Source organism: Pseudophryne corroboree, chromosome 1 (genome assembly GCF_028390025.1).
Source record: "Pseudophryne corroboree isolate aPseCor3 chromosome 1, aPseCor3.hap2, whole genome shotgun sequence".
NCBI classification, from domain to species: domain Eukaryota; kingdom Metazoa; phylum Chordata; class Amphibia; order Anura; family Myobatrachidae; genus Pseudophryne; species Pseudophryne corroboree.
Window position 1 is genome coordinate 778395225 of NC_086444.1, and position 26869 is coordinate 778422093.

At 40.0% G+C, this 26869-nt stretch overlaps 1 protein-coding gene across 7 annotated transcripts in view; it reads right to left on the reverse strand.

The window, feature by feature from the left end:
- Window positions 1–26869, reverse strand: part of LOC134910135 (NADP-dependent alcohol dehydrogenase-like) — a 465879-nt gene that overhangs the window by 92326 nt on the left and 346684 nt on the right. Inside the window, exons 1-2 of one of the 7 annotated variants that reach the window (XM_063917869.1) lie at window positions 6440–6567; window positions 2902–3003 (exon numbers count right to left, since the gene is read on the reverse strand). The exons of the other annotated variants lie outside the window; for them this stretch is intronic. Of the exons in view, the coding sequence (XP_063773939.1) occupies window positions 2902–3003; window positions 6440–6478 (141 nt within the window). The 5' untranslated portion in view covers window positions 6479–6567. Of the gene's footprint in view, window positions 1–2901; window positions 3004–6439; window positions 6568–26869 lie in introns of those variants that run through there. 7 annotated transcript variants of the gene reach the window in all.

The following is a 26869-nucleotide window of genomic DNA, read 5'->3' on the forward strand; positions in this document are numbered from 1 at the left end:
ACACACAGACACTGGACATGTCCTCTCTATACACTCTACGAGACTGGAGTGAAAATGGCCGCGATGCGCGGCTCCTTATATAGAATCCAAATCCCGCAAGAATCCGAAAGCGGGATGATGAAGTTTTGCCGAGTTTGGGTTTCCGAGTCAAGAGGGAAAATCCGAGCCTGGCTCGGATCCGGACTCGGAAGGCAAAGTTCGGTAGGGTTCGGTTCTCTGAGAACCGAACCCGCTCATCTCTAGTAATTACCTTGATACTTGGTGTGTCTATGTGTTATACAGATTATAATGAGTTGTTTGTTAAAAAGTTCAATGGGTGTTTATTGAGTCACAATGCTCAGAGAAAGAAAAAATATAAAAAGAAAAAAAATCAGAAGATATAAGTTCAGAATTGTCATTCAAATGTTCAATAGGAAAGTTATGAGGAAACTTATAAAAAAGAGAAAAATCATGAGGTTTGTCATGCAGACTGCCCTTTTTGCTATATACTCTCCTTTTTCGTATACCATTACTTAAAGGTCCCCATTTGTGTTGGGTCAGGTGTACTCTTAGGGCACACCTTTACCATAGGATCTTAACCCAGAACCTATTTCACCTTTGTATGCAGCCTAGTAAGTTGTATGGGGTCTGTGTGTGACTTCCAGCGGCATCCCGCTTTGTCAGTTCCCCTCAAAAAAAGGGTATGGATTAATGTACTGTGCAGTGACAGGGTTGCGTGCTTGTGTGTTACTTACCGCCGGTGGCATATCCAGGAAACCTGTGCCGGCTCAGCTTCCGCCACTGTGACTGGTGAACTCCTTTTTCCCAGTTTGCAGTGTCCGGCTTCAGTGTGGTCTATAAAGCGGTGAGGCGGCTTGCTCCATCCAGCTTAGGCTCTCATTTCCAGCTTCCGTGTACCCGGTCATGTGACCTGCGGCTCCGTGTTAGTGGTGTCTCTGTGATGTGGTCCCTCTCCAGCCGGAGAGGGAGACAGCTTCTATCTGCTGTGTGTTTTGAGTAGATGCAGTAGCGGATCTTGCCACGGGCAAGCAGGACTTTTGCCCGGGGCGCCGCCTTCCGGAGGGCGCCGGCGCCATCCGGAGGGCTCTGCACCATGGCTAGATCTGCCACTGTGCCCCCCACAGTGCCCCCCGCTGGTCCCCCGCTGTGAAGGGAACCAGACGCTATGCGTCTAGTTTCCCTTCGTGGAGAGGACCTTTGCTGTGCGGTGCGCAATGACATCATCGCGCACCGCACAGCATTGTGGCACAGACGCTAGGGGTCATAATTGACCTCTAGTGTCTATGCATCCGAGGAAAGGAGCGGCACCGGCGGAGGTCTGCAGCGGTCTGGAATCAGGAGCGGAGATGTAAGTATACTTTTTTTCCCTTTTCTTTCAGCGGCGCTACAAATGGGGGCGTAACTGACCACGCCCCCATATTAAGCCACGCCCCTATCATTTTGCCCGGGGCGCCACAAGGGCAAGAACCGGCCCTGAGTAGATGTCTCTGTAAAACAGTGTCCTCCAAGGCGTTTCAGCACTCAGTGCCTTTGTCAAGAATTCTGTCAGGCCCGCAACCCTGTCACTGCACAGTGCATTAATCCATACCCTTTTTTTGAGTGGAACTGACAAAGCAGGATGCCGCTGTAAGTCACAAACAGACCCCATACAATTTACTAGGCTGCATACAAAGGTGACATAGGTACTGGGTTAAGATCCTATGGTGAAGGTGTGCCCTAAAAGTACACCTGACATTGACCCAACACAAAGGGTGACCTGTAAGTAATGGTATATGAACAAGGAAAGTGTAATGGTTAGCATTACTGCCTCACAGCACTGAGGTCATGGGTTCAATTCCCACCATGGCCCTAACTGTGTGGAGTTTGTATATTCTCCCTGTACTTGTGTGGGTTTCCTCCCACAATCCAAAAATATACTGGTAGGTTAATTGGATCCCAACAAAATTAACCCTAGAGTGAATGTGTGTGCGTGTAAATGTGGTAGGCAATTTAGATTGTAAGCTCCACTGGGACAGGGACTGATGTGAATGGGCAAATATTCTCTCTGTAAAGCGCTGCGGAATATGTGTGCGCTATACAAATAACTGGTAATAAATAATAAATAAATAAATAAATAAATAAGGAAAGTACACAGCAAAAAGGGGAGTCTGCATGACAAACCTGATGTTTTTTCTTTCTCTTTTTTTTTTTAAGTTTTCTCATAACTTTCCCATTGAACATTTGAATGATAATTCTGAACTTATATTTTCTGATTTTTTAATATTTTTACAATCTTTGAGCATTGTGGCTCAATATACTGTACACCCATTGAACTTTTTAACAAACGACTCATTATAATCTGTATAACGCATAGACACACACAACACCACACCAAGTATCAAGGTAATTACCAACTCACACGCAGACTTACTCTTCCCTTTCATAGGCTATCTCTTCCCCCCCTCCCCCCCCCCAATTACACCCCACCCTGAAATGCGCTTTCCATCCTATAATCTACATTTGAACCAGTAAGCCTTTTGTATCTGTTAACATTTTCCAGTGTAATTCTTTACAGGTTGACCTTTTGTCAGTGCCGACCTAATGCATGGTGACCATGTGGGGTTGACTTATGGACTGTTTGACCTATTGACTTGACTATAACATGATTATACAAGTTGGTGATGTTGATTTTAATGTGATAGAATTCTGGCATTTGAGGAGAAATATGACAAAACTTCATTTCACATTACAGTGCTAATGTCAGTCAGTCTCCAGTTTACAGCTGTTTATTTTAAAGAAAATGTATAGCACAAAAGAAACACTAATAAGTGTTACTGCAGAAATGTAGATAACAGAGGTAAGTATGGCATACTGTACAGTAGATGAGCACTTTCTTAGACTTCTTAGTAAACGTAACAGTACCTTTATTCTAACTTCATGAGATTTTGGTGGAGCTACTTCGATTTCCTCAATAGAGAGAGGCTTATGGGGTTCCCAGGCAACTGCTGCCCTGCATTTAATAACCTTAAAAACAAACCATTTTATTTTTAGATAATGTTTCATATTATGAACACAAACAGAACAGTTTCATTACTTATACAAATGAGCTGCCATCATACAGGATATCTGATTAGTTATTGAACCAAAGGTTTCTAATTTTGACTCTTTTTTATTTACGACTAATAATATTAGCTGTTGTTGTTATTGTTATTATTATTATTATTATTATTATTATTATAATATGTGAGATGTCAAATTATAATTTTCTGTTCTAAGGGGGTTATTCAGGTTGGATTGCAGATTCTGCTAAAAATGATTTGTTGTTTTTCCTCATTATTGCCTATTGTAGTATATTACTTTCTCCCTGATTGCACATGTCCCCTCACCTCTTCTATTTCTATTCTCTTTCTATTTTTACACCACTCAGTTACTGCATTTTAGATCAGTTCCCCCCTCACTAAATTTAGGAGGTCCCCGTGAAGGCACTGATATATATATCTGACTGAGGGGTGCAATAATGGGTATTCTATTGGACGGGGGACCTGCTAATAGGGGATGTGGGATGTGCTAAAATCAGTGTGTGTGTGTGTGTGTGGGGGGGGGGGGGGGGGCGGGGGGCAATGATATTTAATGCAGGCACCTGTACCTTTATAATACTTATGTTTAGACCCAATAACATTAGTGTCCACTGCATTATATATAAGTGTCCTCCCCCTTCCCTTACTGATTGCAGCAGCCTAGCAGGTCCCCCATCACTTATAATACCCATTATTTCACCACTTATTGTAGCAGGCATCTCTTATATACGGTAGTACTTAAAATTGAGAATAATAGCATATCAGTGTGTGCCTCCCCCACAGCCATGATTGTAGCAGCCGGATGTTGTAAACTGTACTTAAATAAACACTGTCCACCAAGCGCACAATTACCCCCCCCCCCACCTCCCCCCTCCACCACCACCACTCCTACCAGACTGGAATTTGTAGCAGGTGGATGTTATTCAAAATAAAATAGAAAATTCTGTAATAAAGTGCACTGGAAGTTCTAATGTTCTTCCCTGTGTGCATCCGAGCTCTTCACTCAGCGCTTCTGAAGTCATGTGTGTAATGTCGGGTCACACTCACAATACTGCAGAACTGGGGACACAGCTGTCTAATTAATGAAACCTGCCAGGAGTATTCAACCAGCCCAGCTATCAGACAATTTCAGCGGAGCTCATGGTCCACGGGAAATGTGCTTTATACAGCCTAGTTGTCAGGCCCCCTTGGACCGGCTGGGCCTCCTGGGACCCACAAAGCCCTAAGCAGCCGCTTTGGTTGCCTTGTGGTATATCCTCCACTGCTTATAATGTGTATTTGGTGTATGACCTTTTAGGTATTTTAGGTATTATTTCATGAATGCAACTACAATATATCAAAACAGTAAATTAAATCAACCCAAGTAATCTTTGACATGTAGAAAATCCATTGCCCACTTAATGAGGGGACAAAACTATGGCAAGAACTCAGCTAAAGCCGGGTACACCCTTGCCGATGTGTGTAGCCGGTGATATTGGCTGCGGCAGGGACCCGACAGGGAGTCGGCATCAGCAAGTGCATACACACTTGCCAATGCCAGCTGTGAAGGGAGCGACGGCGGGAGGAGTGATGGGGGAGTGGGGGCCATGCTACAGCTGCAGCATGGCCCTCGTTAATGAGGTCCTCCCTCGTTTGGATTGTTCAGATGAGGGAGGGGGTCGTTAACGATGTTGAGTGTACACACCAGATGAGATAGTAAAAGATCTCGCTGAGAATGGCCTTTCTGAGTGATATCTTTAACTGTCTCGTTTACTATGTATGAGGCTTAACAGTACAACCAGCTCTTCTAATCAAAAATAAATTTGAGTAGACTATGGTGCTCAGACAATTCCTTATAATGTCCTTATAATGCTTGTTTGGGTCAACACTATTGTCTGCATCGGTACCCAGGGTTTTTTTTTTTTGGGGGGGGGGTTTGGGGGGGGGGGGGGGTTGCTTCCAACATAAAAGTTCTATAATATGCTAATAAAATAATTCTGCAAGGCACATACTGATTAAAGATGATTCTTTGGAGATAATTAGTTACAATAGAACAAGAGCTGAGAAAAGGAAATCAATTTGAATTGGGTGCACTCATTCCCTTCCACAAAATGATATTGTACTTTATTTTTAAAAATTCAAAATTTTATTAATATATATCGATATTAAAATGTCAATACATGTATTTTGTTTACTATCCCATTTGGTGTGTCATATATTCCATTTATTAGGGTAATATCAAGCAAAGTATAAAGAAATAATAGAAATAGATTAACGTGTAGAAAAGAAAAAAAAAGTTTTGTGTGAATAAAAAATGCTGTGTATCATCTCTTATTACAAAATTGTTATTAGTGTAGCTTTTCTACAACTGTGAGATCTTAAGTTTTCTAGTTCTCAGTTATGTGCTTCAAGTATAGATTGTAACTTAGTAATTACACTTAAAGTGATAATTATACAATCCACTTCGTCTTTGCTTTTGCAGAGTATTTTTAATTATATGTATAATGTAATTAGGATGTTTAATTCATTTACTCAGTGTTATTTTCATAATCAAATTCAATGCAGGGGTTTGTTTGTTTTTGATACCGTACAAATTTACTTGTTTGGTATGTCGGATGTTTCATTTGTATCCATAAATTGTACTTTTATATTAATGTAAACACTGTATATCAAATAAAAGGGAATATGATACATCATATGAGATATTAAATAAAATACATGTCTCACATATGAGTATTTACATTTTAATATTGATATATGAATAAAATGTAGAATTTAAAAAAATAAACTACAGTATCATTTTGTGGAAGGGAATGAGTGCACCCAATTCAAATTGATTCCTTTTCTCTGCTCTTGTACTAGTGTATGTATTGAGTCAGTTGGTTGCACCAAATGTATGTTCCAGATATGAAAATTTAATCTATGTGAACGGGAAATAATACAAATAATAATTCCCTGGAAATTAAATATATTACCTATATTCCTAGTGCAGGATTTCTTTTCTTACGGTAGTATCAGTGACAACATTGCAAATGTAAGAAAGCAGAACGCAGCATACAAAGATCATTACCACTCATTGTATAACAAAACATTAGTACAAGCCTCACTCCTCGTTTTAGAATATCTAACAATACAACAGTTTCACTGTAAAAGAAACCAAAGGCTTTAAAATCTAGAAACATATTTTTGTATTTACCCAGCATCAGTACGGTAGAAAATTGTTACACCGGTAGTCAGGTGGGTCAAAATTACCCTGAAATATTTAATCCCACATTTCTTATTTTTTTTAAATATTTGTTAATCCATCTGTATATTTTAGTTAAAATACTCAGAAAAATTATAAAGTGAAAACTGCCAAGGTCATAATGACCCATCCTTACTGACGCTGGGTTAAAAAAGCATACTTTCCCTGCAGTGCTCATGTCTCTGCTGCAAAAACTCATGTCTTCCAAATGTTTGGGGTGTCACTTCGGGTTTGGTACCGCCACTTCTTCTTTTCTGTTTCTCTGTTGCTTGTTTTTTGTGAGTTGGTTCTACGCTCTACAGTTTGCAATCACAAATCAGAAGCTACCTTATATTTATACTCTGAAGCTGAGTTTTTGGCAATGCATCACACTATTTAATCTGTCATTGTACATAAACATTGACTGATTCTGGGCAGAGTGTGAAAGAGATATTTTTTTTAGTAAAATGGTTAATATTTAATCAACTGTATAATATATAGTAAAGGAAAATCACAAGGGTAGATAATGATATAAGTATGTGTGGAAATAAGGAGCGATGATTCACTTCAGACAATAAAAATGCAGCAATAAGCCAACACGTAATATATTATTTGGATGGGTGTAGTATGGTATGCCGGCGGCCGGGCTCCCGGCGACCAGAATACCGGCGCCAGGAGCCCGGCCGCCGGCATACCGACAGCGTGGCGAGCACAAAGGAGCCCCTTGCGGGCTCGCTGCACTCACCACGCTGTGGGCACGGTGGCGCGGTATGCGCGCCATGCTATTTATTCTCCCTCCAGGGGGGTCGTGGACCCCCATGAGGGAGAATATATGTCGGTATGCCGGGTGTCAGGATCCCGGCGCCGGTATACTGTGCGCCGGGATCCCGACATTCGGCATACTGAAGACCACCCATTTGGATATGTGCACTGACCCCTGTGTTATGGTTTTGATTTTGGATTTGTTTTGTACCCTCACCTGTTTTGACTTTGGTTTTGGATCTGTATTTTGTTAAAAAATTTATGAAACTTAAAAAAATTAACATTAATTTCAAGTCGTTTCCAGTCAATTTTGACCAACTCACAGCTCATAATATATTTCACCAATATTGGCCAAGGCTGGATAGCTAAACTAAGCAACAAAGTAGTGGCACAAACACACTACAAGTATATCTATTTAAAAATGTTTTGCAAATTAGTAATGCAAAGACCATCCCCAATCCACCCCCCAAAACACAGTTCATCATGGAAAGAAAAGTGGTGCAACATGGAATTGTCGTGGGTCCTCCCACCCACTTTTAAGTTGGATATAAAAAAGGACATGCACAGTTTAACAAATCATACACGTCAGCGACAGGGACTGAAGTGCTTGCTTTGTTTGGATCCCCAAAAACACATTTTTTTAGAAGGACTACCTCTGATCATTAATGAGGAGGATAATGGTGAGGGTGTTAATTACATTATATTCTTGCAAAATAAATTTAATGAACATGTTGCAAATGGTGGAGGTGTCTAGATGGCTAACATCTGTTCCTCTACTAATTTGGGTCTTACAAATGGAGCATATTCCATCACAAAACATTGCCAAGATTTGTGTGCATGCACATGTGGTGTGGGTAAAAATAATCCCACACTAAGGAGAAGGCCTTTTTGGTCTTATGTACAGGCATCACAAAGGCTTTCTTTTTATCACAGGGAAAAACTACTGCCACTGATGGCTGATTTACACAAACAACATCATTACCAGCCTCATCATCAGTGTCAGTAGTAGTACACACATATCTCACTCACCCTGTTCCACATACAGACAAGCATCCTCAATTTCTATTATTTCCTTATCACCAACTTTACTTGTACTGTTCCTCACATGTGCAGCAGGTGAAGAAATCATGGAAGGAGGAGAAAGAGGCTTCATTATGAGGACAGTGTGAGAAATATCAGACTCACACATAGCTATCATGGTTTCCTCTAGGCTCTTCTCAGGGATTTCTGAATCTGAACACACAGTTTAAGCCTTAATATTCTTTTTTTGGGCACTGATTTGACATTTTGTATGGTGATACAACTACCCCTTTTTTTAACATTGTGAAAGATTTCGATTTCACATGCCCTTTCCTAAACTTACTGCCCCCTGGATCACCTTTAGTAGAAGTTGTACTATCAGGATAGTGCTAGTATTTGGTTACTGCTCCTGATCTTCTCTCAACTGATCGTTGTAATCCATATAGGGTAACACACATACAAGTAGTACAAAATCAACTACAGTTTAATAGTATTTATGTATTTGAAATTTTGTTCCAAAATCACCGCTCACTGCGGAGTCACAGTATTTATACAATATGTTATGTGAACACAGTGGGGTATGGCCTGTGGAGTCACAATACTTATACAGTACTGTGCAAAAATGGAGGTGTGGAAAAATGCTGCAAAGTAAGAATGCTTTCAACAATAGAAGTGTTAATAGTTTATTTTTATCAATTAAGAAAATGCAACGTTAATGTACAAAATGCAAAATTAAATATCATTTTATCTAAAAAGAAAAAAAAATGACAATAATTCCAGAAAATATTAAATCTGCAATACTGTATATACAGTAGAAAAAAATATCATTTTTATTACATTATTTATAGTAACTGTAAAAGTTTGCATGATTTTTCTAACTTTGCCTATGTTTGTATGCTTATTATTTAGTGAAGTCTTGTTCTATTTTTATTATATGTTGGATCATTGCAGCATATTTATTGTCTAAATGAATGGGGATTTTAGCTGCGTACTGAGCCTTTTGTGTTTCGGACAAGCTGCTGCACTTTACAGGTGACAAGCCTTTTGATACAGTATATATTATGATTTTGTACTGCGCTCAGTCCTACACTATGTGATAGCTTATTAATTATTCCAATTAGATATAAGTATCAGATGTAGCCCTTATTGTGACTGAAATGTGTATGGATGATTTGTTTGTTGTCAATTCGTCCCCGCCCTATTTCTGTGCAGTAGATATGCTGTACTCATGAATTGTTAATTGTTTCCTCTCAGGAAGGACAAATGCACTATACCAAAGGTGAATATATATGCTGTTAGTATGAAATGATTGCAGAAAGGTGTAGTATAAACCAATACATTTTTTTGAAAATATAGTATGTTCTCCAAAGTGCCTTTTTACTCTTTTACTCCGGTTATACTAAGAAGTACGATACTAGCAAATCTTGATAGGTAAAAGGGGAGGGAAGGTGAATACTTAGAAAAAAACAAAAAAGAAATCACAAAAAATGAAAAATGAATTGGTTAAAAAAATTATATATAAAGCTGAAGTCCTTCAAGCTCCAGTAAAGTCTTTTTGTATGTGGCATCCCGCATATACTGTATTTGAGCGCTATGAGTGTGATAAGTATTGGGGTGGGTTTGTAGATAATGGGGTTTGCACAGTGATGAGCAATGCGGTGTGGATTTGCAATGGAATGGATATGGCTGTGACTCCGGACTCTTTCCTCAACCCCTACCCCAGTCTCCAGTGGTGCGCCTGGGTTCAGGTGCTCCCCTGAAGCCCGGCTGGTCTGGGGGAGGAACACCGTCTAGGGCAAGGGAAATTACAGTTAACGCTCCTCCGAGCTGTTGCCTGTAAGATCCCTGCCACGTACGGAGACTCACCTGATGCCTTTCCCCGCTGTCCACTGCATCTCTGCACCGGCTCTCTTCCCCTCTTCCTGTATCCTCCTGGTTGCTTAGCGATGTCCGCTCACTTCCGTGTTGCTGGGTCACATGACCAGATCGTCCCGTACTTTCTTGCACTCAGCGCTCTTTCCTCTTACAGCAATTTGGTTGTATTTTAGTAGATTTCTGCAGCTCCAATGTGTTTCAACCCCTTTGGGGCCTTCCTCTGGGAGAAGTGGATAAATGTGGAACCCTTTTCCTCATTCTTTTAAGTCCGTGCAAAGTCACGCCCCTCATCACCTGATGCCTGTTTGTTCTGTCATTGGTCCTTTTTCCAATGTGTCATCACTGGTGGGATAGTACAAACTTGCAGATGGTGTTTTTAAATAAAGGGAAGTTTCTCCATTCTAATTGTCCAAAACATTTTCATATATGGCACATACTGGTAAAGTATTGCAGTTGTCCTGAATTATTTCCCTGAGATGTCTTTCTGTGGTGTGATATGCTGCATTGGACTGATTATCCCCCTACAACTGTATGTCTATCCAATACTTTGTGAACACAAATTAACTTGATAAATTTAATAGTAAGGTTAGAATAAATAAATGAACACGAGTGTACACATATAAATGTACTAATTGTTTTGAATAAAATTGTGTAAGTGTGCATATATATCTTGAACTTACTTCCTACATTCTATGGGTTTCACCTCAAAAATGTTAAGATCTAGAAATTCTACACTATTTTTGCTGTACTGAGTTGTGAATTTGAGGTTATTATCATTATTGTCCATGTTTTGCAAAAAGTTGACCAATGTCTGCTCCTCACCTTTCCTTATAAAGAACAGATCATCTATATATCTTGTCCAGAGCACGAGATTCTCCCCAGGCTTTGGATTGGACCAGATGAATTTGTCCTCCCACCAACTCATGAAGAGGTTGGTGTAGCTTGGGGGCGAATATCGAGCCCATCGCTGTACCTGTTGTCTGCAAGTAATAGGTTCCTTCAAACCAAGCGTAATTATGTTGCCGTATAAATTCTATACTGTCAATAATAAATTATTTTTGTAAGTCCTCCACATTTGTGTCTTTTCCTAGGGAGTATTTAATGCTGGTCAATCCTTGGCTGTGATCTATTATTGAATATAGGGAGGTAACATCTGAAGTGACCAGCCATAATTCCTCTCCCCATTGAATCTCTTGTAGCTTGTTGAGTATGTGTGTTGTGTCATGTAAATATGACTTCTGTTTTTGCACATAAGGTTGTAAAAATATGTCCAGATACTCTGGGAGATGGGATGTTAAAGAACCTATTCTGGATATGATGGGTCTGCCTGGTGGGTTGAGTGGATTCTTATGTATTTTTGGCAGATAATAAAATACTGGGATTATTGGGTGTTGCGTTTTTATGTATTGGTGTTCCTGTTCATTTAAAATACATAAATCTGCTACCTTCTGTATGAGTGATTCGAGTTCTATCTGGAATGTCTTGGTGGATCCTGAAGTAGTTTCTTGTATGTCTGTGTGTCATCTAGAATGCGGTATGCCTCTTTGATGTAATCAGCTTTGTTTAATAGTACAACTACTCTCCCCTTGTCCGCTGGTTTTATGATCAATGAGTTGTTGTCCTGTAAATCTTGTAGTGCCGTTTTCTCTTTTTTGGTCAGATTGTGCATATGTCTATTTGTATTTAGTGTTTCATTGTCTCTCTCTACCATTTTGACAAATGCTTCTACTTGTGAACCCCTCAAATGACTTGGATTGAAGCTTGATGGTGGTTTCAATGTGCTATGTTTGAATGTTTCTGCATCTCTCTCATTTCTTATTGGAGCTGGTACTGTTGTGGCAAAATATTTTTTCAAACATAATTTACGTGCAGATCTGTGTAGGTCAAGGTAGGTGTTGAATTTGTCAAGTTTGCTGGTTGGTGCAAATTTTAACCCTTTATCTAGAAGTCTTAGATGGTCGCCTGTGAGTGTGACATCACTTAAATTGAAAATTCCCTTTCCTAATTCTTATACTATGGGTGGTGTCCTGTTTTTGTTCTTTTCTCCCCCCCCCCCCCCTACATCCTCTTCTTGTTCTTCTAATTTTCTTTTCATGATGGGTGTGCTGTTTATGTTTTGCCCCCCTGTGTTGCTGACCCCTAAAAAGTGGAGTTCTGAAACACATGGTCCTGATGTTTCTGTTTGTCTGGTACTTTCTTGTTCCTGTACTTCTTGTACTGGTGGTATCTCTGTCTCCTGTATTGTTTTGGGGTTAGATCCCTGTCTAATGGAAGATGTTTGTTTTTCTATCCTCTGGTGTGTTCTGTCTGTGACAAATGTGGGTGCTTGGCTACAGCTTTCCCATCCTTTCTCTAATGATAATCTTTCTAGACCTTCGTAGTGGGAGCCCTCTTCTATCTCGTATATTGAAAATGAAATTTCAGACTCTGACTCTCCTGCTGAGGAGACTGATGATGTGTGTTTGTCCGTGGTTCTACCTACATGATGTAATTTGGACATATATTGTTGGTATGTAAGATTGAGTTTTTTGTATAGGGGTGTGATAGGGTTTTCATTTATTAAAAGTTGTTTGTGTCTGGTCTGCTTGTTCGAGCTTATACATGTTACTGTATCTTTCTTGCATTTTTGTGTTTTCCCTACCCTAAATTTGTCTCTAAGGATCTTTTTCTTTTTCACCTCTAATAACTTGTTCTCTCGATTTAAGACTCTGTGCTGTAAGGTCTGTAAGATTTTTGAATTCCACCTCCTATTTGTAGGGTTCTAATTGGGCGTTAAGTTTAATAATGTCGTTCTTGATTGTGTTTAACTCCCCCGTGTTGCTCTCTACAAGTAATTGAATTAGTTTTTTTGAGCAATCTGTGAGAATGGTGTTCCATTTTGTCATGAAGAATATGTTGTCTTTATTGTGCGTGGGTATTTTCTTGATTTTCAGACCTTTTGGAATTAGATCATTTTGTAGGTACCATTTTAGGGAGTATGTGTCCCACCATAACCCTGTTTCCTTGTTGATCAATTTCTCTAATTGTAAAAATGTGTTGCAAAGGTATTGCTGTCATCTGTCTGTCTCTCTGGAGCTACTAATGCATCAAAAATTGTCAATGCCCTAATTTCTCTACTCTTTCTGAAATTGGTCAGTCCCATGTGAGATCTCTTGCTGCAGATAAATTGGTCAAGACTGCACAAATGAATGGTTTTTTTTAGCTGCGCACTGAGTCTCTTGTGTTTCGGACAAGCTGCTGCACTTTACAGGTGACAAGCCTTTTGATACAGTATATATTATGATTTCATACTGCGCTCAGTCCTAGACTATGTGATAGCTTATTAATTATTCCAATTAGATATCAGTATCAGATATAGCCCTTATTGTGACTGAAATGTGTACAGCTGATTTGTTTGTTGTCAATTCGGCCCCGCCCTATTTCTGTGCAATAGACATGCTGTACTCATGAATTGTCAATTGTTTCCTCTCAGGAAGGACCAATGCACTATACCAAAGGTGAATATATATGCTGTTAGTATGAAATGATTGCAGAAAGGTGTAGTATAAACCAATAAATTTATTTTAAAAATATAGTATGTTCTCCAAAGTGCCTTTTTACTCTTTTACTCTGGTAACACTAAGAAGTACGATACTAGCAAATCTTGATAGGGAAAAGGGAAGGGAAGGTGAATACTTAGAAAAAAGCAAAAAAGAAATCACAAAAAATGAATGAAAAATTAAAAATTAATTGGTTAAAAAAATGATATATAAAGCTGAAGTCCTTCAAGTTCCAGTAAAGTCTTTTTGCATGCGGTATCCCGCATACACTGTATTTGAGCGCTATGATTGTGATAAGTATTGGGGTGGGTTTGTAGATAATGGGGTTTGCACAGTGCTGAGCAATGCGGTGTGGATTTGCAATGAAATGGATATGGCTCTGACTCCGGACTCTTTCCTCAACCCTACCCCGGTCTCCAGTGTTGCACCTGGGTTCAGGCGCTCCCCTGAAGCCCGGCCGGTCTGGTGGAGTAACACCGTCTAGGGCAAGGGAAATTCCAGTTAACACTCCTCCGAGCTGTTGCCTGTAAGATCCCTGCCACGTATGGAGACTCACCTGATGCCGTTCCCCGCTGTCCACCGCGTCTCTGTGCTGGCTCTCTTCCCCTTTTCCTGTTTCCTCCTGGTTGCTTAGCGATGTTCGCTCACTTCCGTGTTGCCGGGTCACGTGACCGGATCGTCCCGTACTTTCTTTCACTCAGCGCTCTTTCTAAAATAATGCCACTGCAGTTGTGTAACTTGTGTAGCACAAACGCTGTAATGATTAGCATTACTGCCTCACAGCCAAGGGTGTAGCTACCATAGGTGCATGGATTGCAGCTGCTATGGGGCCCAGAGCTGAGAGGGGCCCATCATCTTTGTCAAAGTTACATGTGTTGTATACATTTTCAACCATTGGGTGGTACATAGGGACCCTTATAAACTTTTGTGTTTCATCCTACAATATATCTGGTTACACCACTGGACCTGCTCATTCCACTGTGTTATAAAATGAACTGGAGGGCATTGTAATGTTACATGTAGTAATATGAACTGGGGCACTGTAATATGGCACAGTATTAAGTTAAGGCACCATAGTGTGGCATAATATGAACTGTGGACACTGTATATAGTAATGTGAATTAGGGGTACTGTATTGCATAATGTGTACTGGGCTGGCAACTCTACAATGTGAAATACTTTGTTCAATAAAATAAACAAGGTAGTTCTATGGGGATAATATTAACTAAGGCACTACTATAGTTCAATAAGTAAACTAGGGCACTATTATGGGGCATACAATGAACAACTGCTGCAGAGAGGTGTCTCTCTAGAAGCATTGAGACGGCCCCCTTCAAAATGTTGCTATGGGGTCCACAAATTTCTGACTTTGCCCCTGCTCACAGCACTGAGGTCATGGGTTCAATTCCCACTATGGCCCTAACTTTGTGGTTTTTGTATATTTTCACCGTGCTTGCATGGGTTTCCCCCAGGTACTCCGGTTTCCTCCCACAATCCAAATACATATTTGTTGGTTAACTGGCTCAAAAACAAAAAATAACCCTAATGTGAATGTGTGTGCATGCACATGTGGTAGGGTACAGTATATAGATTGTAGCAGTGGACAAACATTCTCTGTAAAGTGCTGCGGAATATGTGTGCGCCTTTATTATTATGTTTAGCAAATATCCAATTTATATTGGGTACAAAACAATGAAACAGAGGTTAAAATCAATGACAAACTAAAAAAAATCAATGACAGACTAACACATACATATAAATTGTGAGGGGGAAATAAAGTATATAATAAAACAGAAAACAGTGTCCACTTAGTATGTCTCTATTACTCAAATTATTATATTATGGCTGCTATAGCAATATGGCTTAAGGCCCATCCATACTAGACAAGCCGATGCCGATATTGCCAGTGGAGAAGGGAGCGACTGTGGGGGAACGGAGGGGTGGGGGTGGGGGGGGACTCCCATGCTGCAGCATGGCTGACGTCATCAAGGACCTCCCTCATATGTACATGTTCAGACAAGGGAGGGGGTCGTTAATGATGAGTGTACACACTAAATGAGATTGTAAAAGAAAGAAAATACAAAAAGCACACACAGGTTATCAGGTGCAAAAAATTAATAGTTTCCTTAATTAAAATCTCCACATAGATAGTGCCTAACAAGTAGCTCCCAAATGCTGATATAGCAAATCACATACACAATATAAAGATACCGAGTAATACGCAGTTAAAACACAATTTAGTAAAACCAGATGTTTAAATGATCTGGCCAATCCTCTTATTTCTGCTGTATCAAAATAGTAAGCTCCAATTCCTTAATGGGTCAAATGACCTTAGGTAACGGATCCTTATCTGAGCAGTCAGTTAGATACAGTATAGAACAGTTTATCAGCCTTTGATATGCTACTATCTCCCGCACGTATGTTATGATCTCACCAATTGTAGCTTGCCATCAGGAGTATGCACTTCCCTTTTGCTCCATGCAGTCTTACTTGGCCGTGGGTGAGCAGTTAGTATTGCAAAGTACAGTGGGGGGAAAAAGTATTTGGACAGCCACCGATTGTGCAAGTTGACCCACTTAAAAAGATGAGAGAGGTCTGTAATTTACATCATAGGTACACTTGAACTGTGAGAGACAGAATCTGAAAAAAAACCCAGGAAATCACGTTGTATGATTTTTAAACAATTTACTTGTATGTTCTTGTGGAAAATAAATATTTGGACACCTACCAAGCAGCAAGATTTCTGGCTCTCACAGAGCTGTTACTTCTTCTTTAAGAAGCTCTTCTATCCTCCACTCGTTACCTGTATTAATGGCACTTGTTTGAACTGGTTATCTGTATAAAAGACACCTGTCCACACCCTCAAACAGTCAAACTGCTACCTCTCCACCATGGCCAAGACCAGAGAGCTGTCTAAGGACACCAGGGATAAAATTGTAGAGCTGCACAAGGCTGGGATGAGCTACTCGACAATAGGCAAGCAGTTTGGCGAGAAGAGATCAACTGTTGTCGCAATTATTAAAAAATGGAAGAAATACAAGATCACTGACAATCTCCCTCGACCTGGGGCTCCATGCAAGATCTCACCTCGTGTGGTATCAATGATCTTGAGAACAGTGAGGAATCGGCCCAGAACTACACGGGGGGACCTGGTCAATGACCTCAAGAGAGCAGGGACCACAGTCACAAAGGTTACCATTAGTAGCACACTACGTCGTCATGAATTGAAATCCTGCAGCACCCGAAAGGTCCCCCTACTTAAGCCAGCAAATGTCCAGGACCGTCTAAAGTTTGCCAGTGACCATCTGGATGATCCAGAGGAGGATTGGGAGAATGTAATGTGGTCAGATGAGAGCAAAATCAAACTATTTGGTATAAACTCCACTCGCCGTGTTTGGAGGGAGAATGGCATCCCAAGAACACCATACCCACTGTGAAGCATGGGGGTGGAAACATCATGCTTTGGGGCTGCTTTTCTGCAAAAGGGACAGGACGACTGATCCGTATTAAGGAGAGGATGAATGTGGCCATGTATCATGAGATTTTGGGCAAAAACCTCCTTCCCTCAGTAAGAGCATTGAAGATGGAACGTGGCTGGGTCTTCCAGCATGACAATGACCCCAAACACACCGTCCGGGCAACTAAGGAGTGGCTCCATAAGAAGCATTTCAAGGTCCTGGAGTGGCCTAGCCAGTCTCCAGACCTCAACCCAATAGAAAATCTGTGGAGGGAGTTGAAAGTCCGTATTGCCTGGTGACAGCCCCAAAACATGACAGATCTAGAGAAGATCTGCATGGAAGAGTGGGACAAAATACCTGCTACAATGTGTGCAAACCTGGTCAAGAACTACAGGAAACGTTTGACCTTTGTAAATGCCAACCGAGGTTATATTACAAATTATTGAGTTAAACTTTTTTATTGTCCAAATATTTATTTTCCGCAAGAATATACAAATAATTTTTTTAAAAATCATACAATGTGATGTCCTAGGTTTTTTTCAGATTATGTCTCTCACAGTTGAAGTGTACCCATGATGGAAATTACAGACCTCTCTCATCTTTTTAAGTGGGTCAACTTGCACAATCAGTGGCTGTCCAAATACTTATTTTGCCCTACTGTATAAGATGAGCAGTGGGAGGGAGGCCGCGGCTTATGCACTTTGATCCGTCTCTGCGGCTTGTGCACTGTCGTCCGTTCTCTGCACCAGGTTCTGGTAATTGAATAGGCAGGAGCACAGCGGATAGTGGAGGATGCTCTGTCAGTTTCCCTTAATGCGTTTCTCCGCCGTTTGCACTCTGGCGGTTTCTTCTGAATGGGTGGTTATGAGTGATCAAGGTGATCAAGATATCAATGTACAATCAGAGGTCACTTCTCATTAGAAATAATGACAACATCTGAAATTTAAAGTAAAACAGCAACTATGTGGAGTAATCTATTTAGTAATCATTTATTAAAAAATATATATTTTATTACTTGTTAGACCATCAATTTTATATGGCATGATTAGGAAACATCTCAGTGTATCAAAATTAAAATAAACATTGTAACAGATCTCAATTTGTTACACATACATTATATAAAAAAAAACAGCCTCAACATTAAGTTTCAAAGGTTACTTATGTTAGCAGGCTACATAGCCTAGAGTACAAAAGCATCTGTGCACAGAGACCCAGGTTTGATTTTTGGCCACCTCTAATATGTTAAATTTAATGGTTATTTTAAAATAAATGAAACCATAATACTTAGCTCCAAAGACTAGGTTTTTTAATAGACAAAATAGTCTAATGGGTTAAAGTGTCAGGACAGTGTGTAAGAAGTCCAGGGTTCAATCCCCTGATGGAAGTTAGAGATGTTTATATTATTTATTACTTGTTCTTTATTGGTTCTAATATAAAACCTTGAAATATCTTTGATACTAAAGCCATTTACCAAAAACAAACAAATAAATAAATATATGCACTATAATTCTTCATTATACTCAGACGCTTCAGTGACTCCTAACTTTGATGTCGTCAATCTTCAGATAAACCATATATAGAACATTCTTAAAAAGAGAAACAATTCTCTATTGGAAACCCATCTTTCTAGAAATGGTGACAAATTTATATTCAGGCTCACCCATTAATAACTATAAGATGATGGAGAGGGAAAAAGAGAAGGAGATTGAGGAAGAATAAATTCATATATCATATTATAACGTATGACTAGATTTCCACACAAAGAAAGAAAGAGCAAAGGGAAAAAAGTAGAAGGAAGAGAAAGAGGAAGGAAAGGAACTATGGGCAATAACCAGGATATAATATAAATTTTATTGATTAAATATTGTTCATCTCTATGCTCTTATTGAGGGCCATAGGGGACATAGTATTCAAAGAAAATATCCAGAATGCCTCTCTTTTACATAACTGATTGAATCTATTCCCTCCTCTATCTGTTCTTTTTATATGTTCTTTTCCTTGTACTGATAGGACATTAATATCTCCTTGGTGTTTGTTTGACATGTCGAGATAAACTATGTGTCGCAATGCCTGTGAGTGCATTTCGTCTATGTTCTAGAAATCTTTTATTCAATGTTCGGGTTGTCCTACCCACATACTGAGCCCCACATACACAAGTAATAAGGTATATAACAAAGGTGCTCTGACAATGAATGAAACTTTGTATCTGGAATTTCTGTCCCAAGGAGCTTGACTCAAACCCTAAGCTTTTATTCAAAATAAATCCACAAGTAATACATTTATCTTTTCCACATTTGTAGCACCCTTTCATGACTTCCCTAAAACCCAACCACTTATCTAGATTGTTCCTTGTGATGGGTTGGTTGAACTTTTAAAAGGACTTAGGGCCAATGCATTCTTAAGATTACTATTTTTCTTGAAACAATATTCGTTTTTTCTTCTATATCATGTTTCAATAAAGAATAGTTTTTCTTAATAATCTGTTTTATTTTGTTTGATTGTGTGTTATATTTTGATATAAATATGGGACCTGACTTCATTCCAGCTTGGTTCTCTTTTACTTTTTTAGTAACCAGTAAGTTATTACGATTAGTCTATAGAGCTTCATTTATTGCTTTATTCAACAAATCTGGTGGATAACCTTGTTCAATGAAAGCACAAGAAAAAAATCTTGTGCTTTCATTGCACAAGGTTAGAAAAAATCCCATCAAAACCTTAAGAAGATTAAGAGGAATAAGGGTTTATATAATATTTCATCTAAGACTCTTAGTGAAAGTGAGAAAGCACTTATTGCAAAAGGACTTAAATTTACCCAATCTAGAGAACCAGCGCTAGTTGAACTGTTTATTAAGCTTAATAGATACACTCAAGATCTATGTAGAAAGAGATATTTTTTTAATAAAATATGAAAAGAAAGGGCAAAGTTGCTTTACCCATATTATTAGGTAGTCAGGATCAAGTGGCATTAGATATGTTGAATGAACTTCATACTGAGTAAGAACCCAAGATAGAAGTAATTTACGATATAGATCCAAATAGAGCTAAATTCAAGAACAAATCAGTTGTATCCGACTCAATATAAAAGTGGATATATCAAAAAATTTTACGCTGCCACCCTTAGTGACTTTAGCAAATTATGTACTTCTACTAACAAAGACAAACATCACAAACACATTCTACATCTGAAAGAAAGAAAAGCTTTTAAATCATTGATGAATGATGACTCCATCATTATAAAAACAGCAACATATTTTTTTTTCTTGAATGCACACTCTGTTATCCCCACATACTATCACTTACCCAAGATACACAAATCACCTTCCTCACCTCCTGGGCTTCCTATAATTTCGGGACTACTTAACTAACTGTATATGCAAAATACACTCTGATTAACCCAAGCTGGCACAACCAGTGGTGTATTAATTTTATCAAGTTACATTTACAACACTTTATTGGGCATTTGATCTTGCACACCTGAGGAAGTCTTTGGGATGAAATACGTTGGGTTTATGTTGTATTCAGCTTCTGTACTGTATTCTGAACAATCTTCTTTACTGTATCCAGAACAAACAGAATCTGTACCTTATTCTGAACAAACATCTACAAAGAAATGTGCTGTACTGAACTGAACACAAATTGAACACATCCAAAGTGTTTTTCTGTAAAATTGTACATTTACTGCTGGTATACTATTGATTTTAACAATGTTATTGTGAATAAATAAGCATGATTTTTTTAAATAAATATATCTACAGTGAAGGCGGTTGGTTTAAATTAGGAACACCAGTGTTAGCACCCTCAGATCAGCTAGTTGATGGCTAAAAGGAGATTAATCTAGAGGTGCTGCTGTAACTCCATCCTAGCGCAACCAGGTACCCCCTTTGTGTATATATATATATGTATGTATGTATGTATGTATGTATATATGTATGTATGTATATATATATATGTATGTATGTATATATCCAACAGAGACTCCGGCACTCCATCAGCCTTTGTGAGGCTTACTTGCGCCTGTGCCCCCCGAATACACAAGAGATGGCCTCATTTGTCCATTGTGTGTGTATATATATATATATATATATATATATATAGTAGGTATTGGCAGCACTCACAGAATTCTGCCTCAAAAAATTGCACTAAAGCAACAGTGCCACTGGTCAACATTTCAATTTAACATATGAATTTTCATCAGGACAAAGATGTATATGTTAAATTGAAACAGTAACACAGTGGCTTCAGTGTCATGTTTTAAAAAAGAATCCCATGTGTGCCACCAATACATACCACCTTTGTATTATCACTATGGAGGGAACCAGGGTTGCCGCCAAGTAAATTGTGGAGTGCCAAACATCTGCCTTATATATATATATATATATACATAGTGCCAGAGAATATTATATAGAATTCAAATGGAGATTAATTATTTACTTCAGAATACTTGGTAGATACGTGTGTGTGTGTGTGTGTGTGTGTATATATATATATATATATATATATATATATACAGTAAATCGTGTTCGGCACTCATTGCTTCCATATACACAGTTCAACAGGCCGGGTGCCCTCCGTATAGAATAGATAAATGCAGCATAGAATCGGCGGCACTCCCAGTCAAATAAATAGTAAAAGACCAAGTGAAACTTTCTACGTTTCGATTTTAGTGCAAAATCGTCATCAGGAACATGTACATTACAAACAGGCTTACCTTATATGTGCTCTAAACACCACCAGTGCCCCGCGTGCTTCCCCGCCATTTCCCGGCTTGAACTGACGTCATCAGCAGCGGCCCCGCCGTCGCTCTGACAACCAGCGCCAGCTTCCCCTCAGTGCTCCCCATCACCAAGGTTACTGAGTATAAACAACAGACGGCATTGCCGTTAAAATACATATCACAGCAAAAGGGTCCATTCTTAGAATAGAGAGTGGTTAACAGTTAGAGATAAGCAATAAACTTACATATGCACATATAGGAAACGTACTTATAAAAAACTACTAAATGTAAGATACTCATTAAGCCCAAACGGCTGTACTGTATTCAACTCAAAAATCCATCTCGACTCTTTTTGCAATAGTAACCTATCTTGATCACCTCCTCTCTTTTTGTCTGGTACATGATCTATGATCTTATTACGCAGCTGTGCCAAAGTGTGTCTACATTGTTTGAAATGCCTGGCAACGGGCTGGTCGATTGTTTTGCCCTCTAATGCTTGATGTATGGCACTGCTATGTTGGGCCATCCTCTCTTTAAATGTTCTAATAGATTTCCCAACATAGTAACTGCCACATGGACATCTAATGAAATAAATCGTGTACCTGGTGGAACATGTAACTACATGTATAATTGGGATTCTTTTTCCCGTATGCGGGTGTGCGAATGAATCCCCTACTTCCATATAGGTGCAAGTAGTGCACCCCAGACACCGATATACTCCTGTTTTTTTTGTTAAAAAATTACCTACCACTGATTTTAGTCTTGATACATCCGTACACACCAACCTATCCCTTAAATTTCTACCTCGTCTATAACAAGGCATCAGCCTCTTGTTTTTCACTGAGGGTAAATGCCCGCCTTGCTGAACAACAAGCCATAAACGTTTTGCTTCCTTTGTTAATTCTAGATTAGTGTCAGTGTAATCGCTTATCCAGACCATAGAATCAGTGGTATTAGATTTGTGATCTTGTGGTACCAGAATCTTTGGAGCTGACCTCGCCTTTAACATATCCCTATTTAGTTCCCCACTGTCGTATCCACGCTGTAGGAATCTCTTTCTCATTTTCTGGAGATGTCTATTCTCGTCATCAGTCTCACTGCAAATCCTGCGTACTCGCAGGAATTGCGAGTAGGGCAAACCTTTTTTGAGTGTGGCTGGATGAAAACTGCTAGCCTCTAACATCGTATTACAGTCAGTTGGTTTTGAATATAGTGAAGTTCTCAAATTGTTGTTAACCAGAGAAACCTCTACATCGAGATAATGGATGCTGATCGCTTGAATGTCACACGTAAATTTAATATTTGGATCTAATGTATTGACCACATCCATCATCTCAATGAACTGTTCCCTTGTACCTAACCAGAACATTAAAATATCGTCGATGTAGCGCGTAAAGAAATGTATGTTATCAGAAAAATACCTCCCGAAAAACATAAATCTCTCAACCTCAAACATAAATGCATTCGCAAACACCGGAGCTACGCAACTGCCCATTGCGCAGCCCAGTGTCTGCAAAAAGAAGACATCATCAAATAAGAAATAATTACTGCTTAAGGCTAAGTGCAACAATTTCAAAAAGAAAGACAAATTTGGACCTTCATATAAAGGACTAATCTCCAACAATTTCTTTACAGCTTCCAGTTCCCTATCTAATGGAATATTTGTATATAAGCTGATTATATCAGCCGTACATAACCAACAGGGGGAGAGAATTTGTCCCAATGCTCTTAATTTGGACAAAAAGGTGTTAGTGTCCTTCAGATAGGTGTCCTGCGCTTGTACCACTGGTTGAATATAGTGATCAAGGTACTTAGATACTTCATAAAACAATGAGTCTCTGGCAGACACAATTGGTCTGCCAGGCGGATTTTTACTGTTCTTATACAACTTTGGTTTCGTATGAAAAATGGGTACTTTCGGATATTTCTTCTGTAGTGCTGTTACGACATACTCTGTGATGTAACCATCAGATCGTGCTTCTTCCAATAAATCAGAAAGTTCTCGCATGTACTGCAGTGTGGGATCACCTTCCAACTTACAGTAAACTGACGTATCCAGAAGCTGCCTAAACGCCTCATTCTTATAATCACTCAGATCTTGTATAACCAGTGCACCCCCTTTATCTGCGGGGCGTACTACTATATCTGCGTAGGTCTCAAAATCCTTTAGAGCATCCCACTCAGCTTTAGATAAATTACATGGTGTGCCTTAACATGATTTTTGTCAGGATGTTTAGCTTGGAAATTAGTGCATTAGTATACGCCTTAATTGAGGAATTGTTAGATACAGGGTCAAATGTACTTTTAACTCGTACTGGACAACTTTCTCTTTGTACCACCACCTCTTTTTTAGCATCAAAAAACTCCCGAAGACGCAATTGTCTGCTAAATTTATTAATATCAACAATAGAATTGAAAGTAGAATAAGGCTTTGTTGGGACAAAATTCAATCCCTTTTGCAGCACCGTAATCTACATCGGCTTTAATGTCCTGGAGGACAAATTGTAAATGTTCATTTCTTCTTTGATTGAGGCCCGGTTTTCCATTTGGCATTGCTTACCCCTTCTGGTTCTTGCCCTTTTTTGGGCTTTCTTTGGGCCCTTGTACTAACCCCTAAAGGGGGACGCCCGGTACTTTTAGCTTGACTTGGTCCAGCCACCTCTGCTTCACTAGTGGAAGAACCAGCTCCACTAGTAGTCTCCGTGTACATAGGGTTTCTCCTGGGTCCTCTCCTGTATCTTTGTCGTCTCTGCCTGATCTCGGCTTTAGTAGAGTTGACCCAGGCGTACACCCTATTCTCCTCATAGTCACGGCTCACCACTTTGTATTTAGCGGTCTTGAATTTTAGCTAGTCCTTTTTATATTTTGCAACCTGCCCATTCAATTTTGTAATCCAATCACACGTATCATCAGATACCAGCACTGCCCGACAAACCTCCTCCATAACTTTAATTTTATCTCTCACAAGTGTCAGCTCTCTATTGGCCTCCTCTATCACTAATAAAATTAGATCAAAGGAGGCCTTGTTCAATACAGCTGCCCACTTCCGACAAAATTCTGGGCTATGCCGCCCTATAGTGGGGATATTGTGTATCCTAAACCCCCTCAGAATTTTGCGGTCTCTAAAATAATCCGATAGCAATACCCCATGTAGATAAAAATCAGTTTCTTTTTTCTTCAGTTTGAACAATTTGCTATAAATCTGTTCTGCTGTTTCACTCTCCATTGTAAGTGACATTTTATCTTTAAACAGAATCCTTTCAGCATCCACATCTGACAACGTCAGCAACTCTCCCCTTGCTAGGGCAGTATGCTGGAATCCTGGAACTTCAGTACTTGCTGGATCCATTACTCAGATGTTAAAGTGCAGGTGCATACAAGTGCAGAAACAGTGCAGTCCACTGATGAATTACTACTTGGAGCCGGTGCCTTAACTGTGGAAAGGGTGTCCCCTATCACAATACATACAGTAAATCGTGTTCGGCACTCATTGCTTCCATATACACAGTTCAACAGGCCGGGTGCCCTCCGTATAGAATAGATAAATGCAGCATAGAATCGGCGGCACTCCCAGTCAAATAAATAGTCAAAGACCAAGTGAAACTTTCTACGTTTCGATTTTAGTGCAAAATCGTCATCAGGAACATGTACATTACAAACAGGCTTACCTTATATGTGCTCTAAACACCACCAGTGCCCCCGCGTGCACTGTGGTGCATTTTAGTTTTGCAGTTTGCTGACAGTGTCCACCAGTATACTATATATAGCAGTACGGTAGGCCACTGCTGTACCTACCTCTGTGTCATCATCCATTAAGTATACTATCCATCTACATTCTATACCTGTGGTGCATTTTAGTTTTGCAGTTTGCTGACACAGTGACCACCAGTATACTATATATAACAGTACGGTAGGCCACTGCTGTACCTACCTCTGTGTCATCATCCATTAAGTATACTATCCATCTACATTCTATACCTGTGGTGCATTTTAGTTTTGCAGTTTGCTGACACTGTGTCCACCAGTATACTATATATAGCAGTACGGTAGGCCACTGCTGTACCTACCTCTGTGTCGTCATCCATTAAGTATACTATCCATCTACATTCTATACCTGTGGTGCATTTTAGTTTTGCAGTTTGCTGACAGTGTCCACCAGTATACTATATATAGCAGTACGGTAGGCCACTGCTGTACCCACCTCTGTGTCGTCATCCATTAAGTATACTATCCATCTACATTCTATACCTGTGGTGCATTTTAGTTTTGCAGTTTGCTGACAGTGTCCACCAGTATCAGTGCCTTAACTAGGCATTTTAGCGCTGTGTGCAAGAAACGATAGTGGCGCCCCCCCATGTAAAACAGGGGCAGTGCGCGGCGCAGGCGCGCAAAAAAATTATAGGGGCGTGGCTTTGCGGGGAAGGGGCATGGCCACAAAATAATAGCAATTCATAGTACGGTGCACAGTAGTCTACATTATTCAAATTACGCTGCACAGTAGCGCCACTACACCAGGTAAAGCCCCTTTTATACATTACAGCAGACAGTGTCCCCCTTTTTACACATTGCGGCAGCCAGGACCCCTTTTTACACATTGCGGCAGCCAGGACCCCTTTTTATACATTGCGGCAGCCAGGCCCCCTTTTTACACATTGCGGCAGCCAGTCCCATTTTTTTACACATTGCGGCAGCCAGTCCCATTTTACACATTGCGGCAGCCAGTCCCCCTTTTTACACATTGCAGCAGCCAGTCCCCCTTTTTACACATTGCAGCAGCCAGTCCCATTTTTTTACACATTGCGGCAGCCAGTCCCATTTTTTACACTTTGCGGCAGCCAGTCCCATTTTTTACACATTGCGGCAGCCAGTCCCATTTTTTACACATTGCGGCAGCCAGTCCCATTTTTTAAACATTGCGGCAGCCAGTCCCATTTTACACATTGCGGCAGTCAGTCCCATTTTTTACACATTGCGGCAGCCAGTCCCATTTTACACATTGCGGTAGCCAGTCCCATTTTTTACACATTGCGGCAGGCGGTGTCCAGAGAGAGAGAGAGAGAGAGAGAGAGGGATATACTTACCTTCTCCCCGCTGACAGTCACAGGCTCCTCGTGCAGCTCCCTCGGTGCACGCAGTGAGGTGAGAAGAAGGAGGAGGGAGGGGGAGCAGGGAGCCGCAGCAGTGCTATGTTATTGGTAGTAAGCGCTGCTGCAGCATCCCCCTCTCCTTCTGTATTGGCTGCC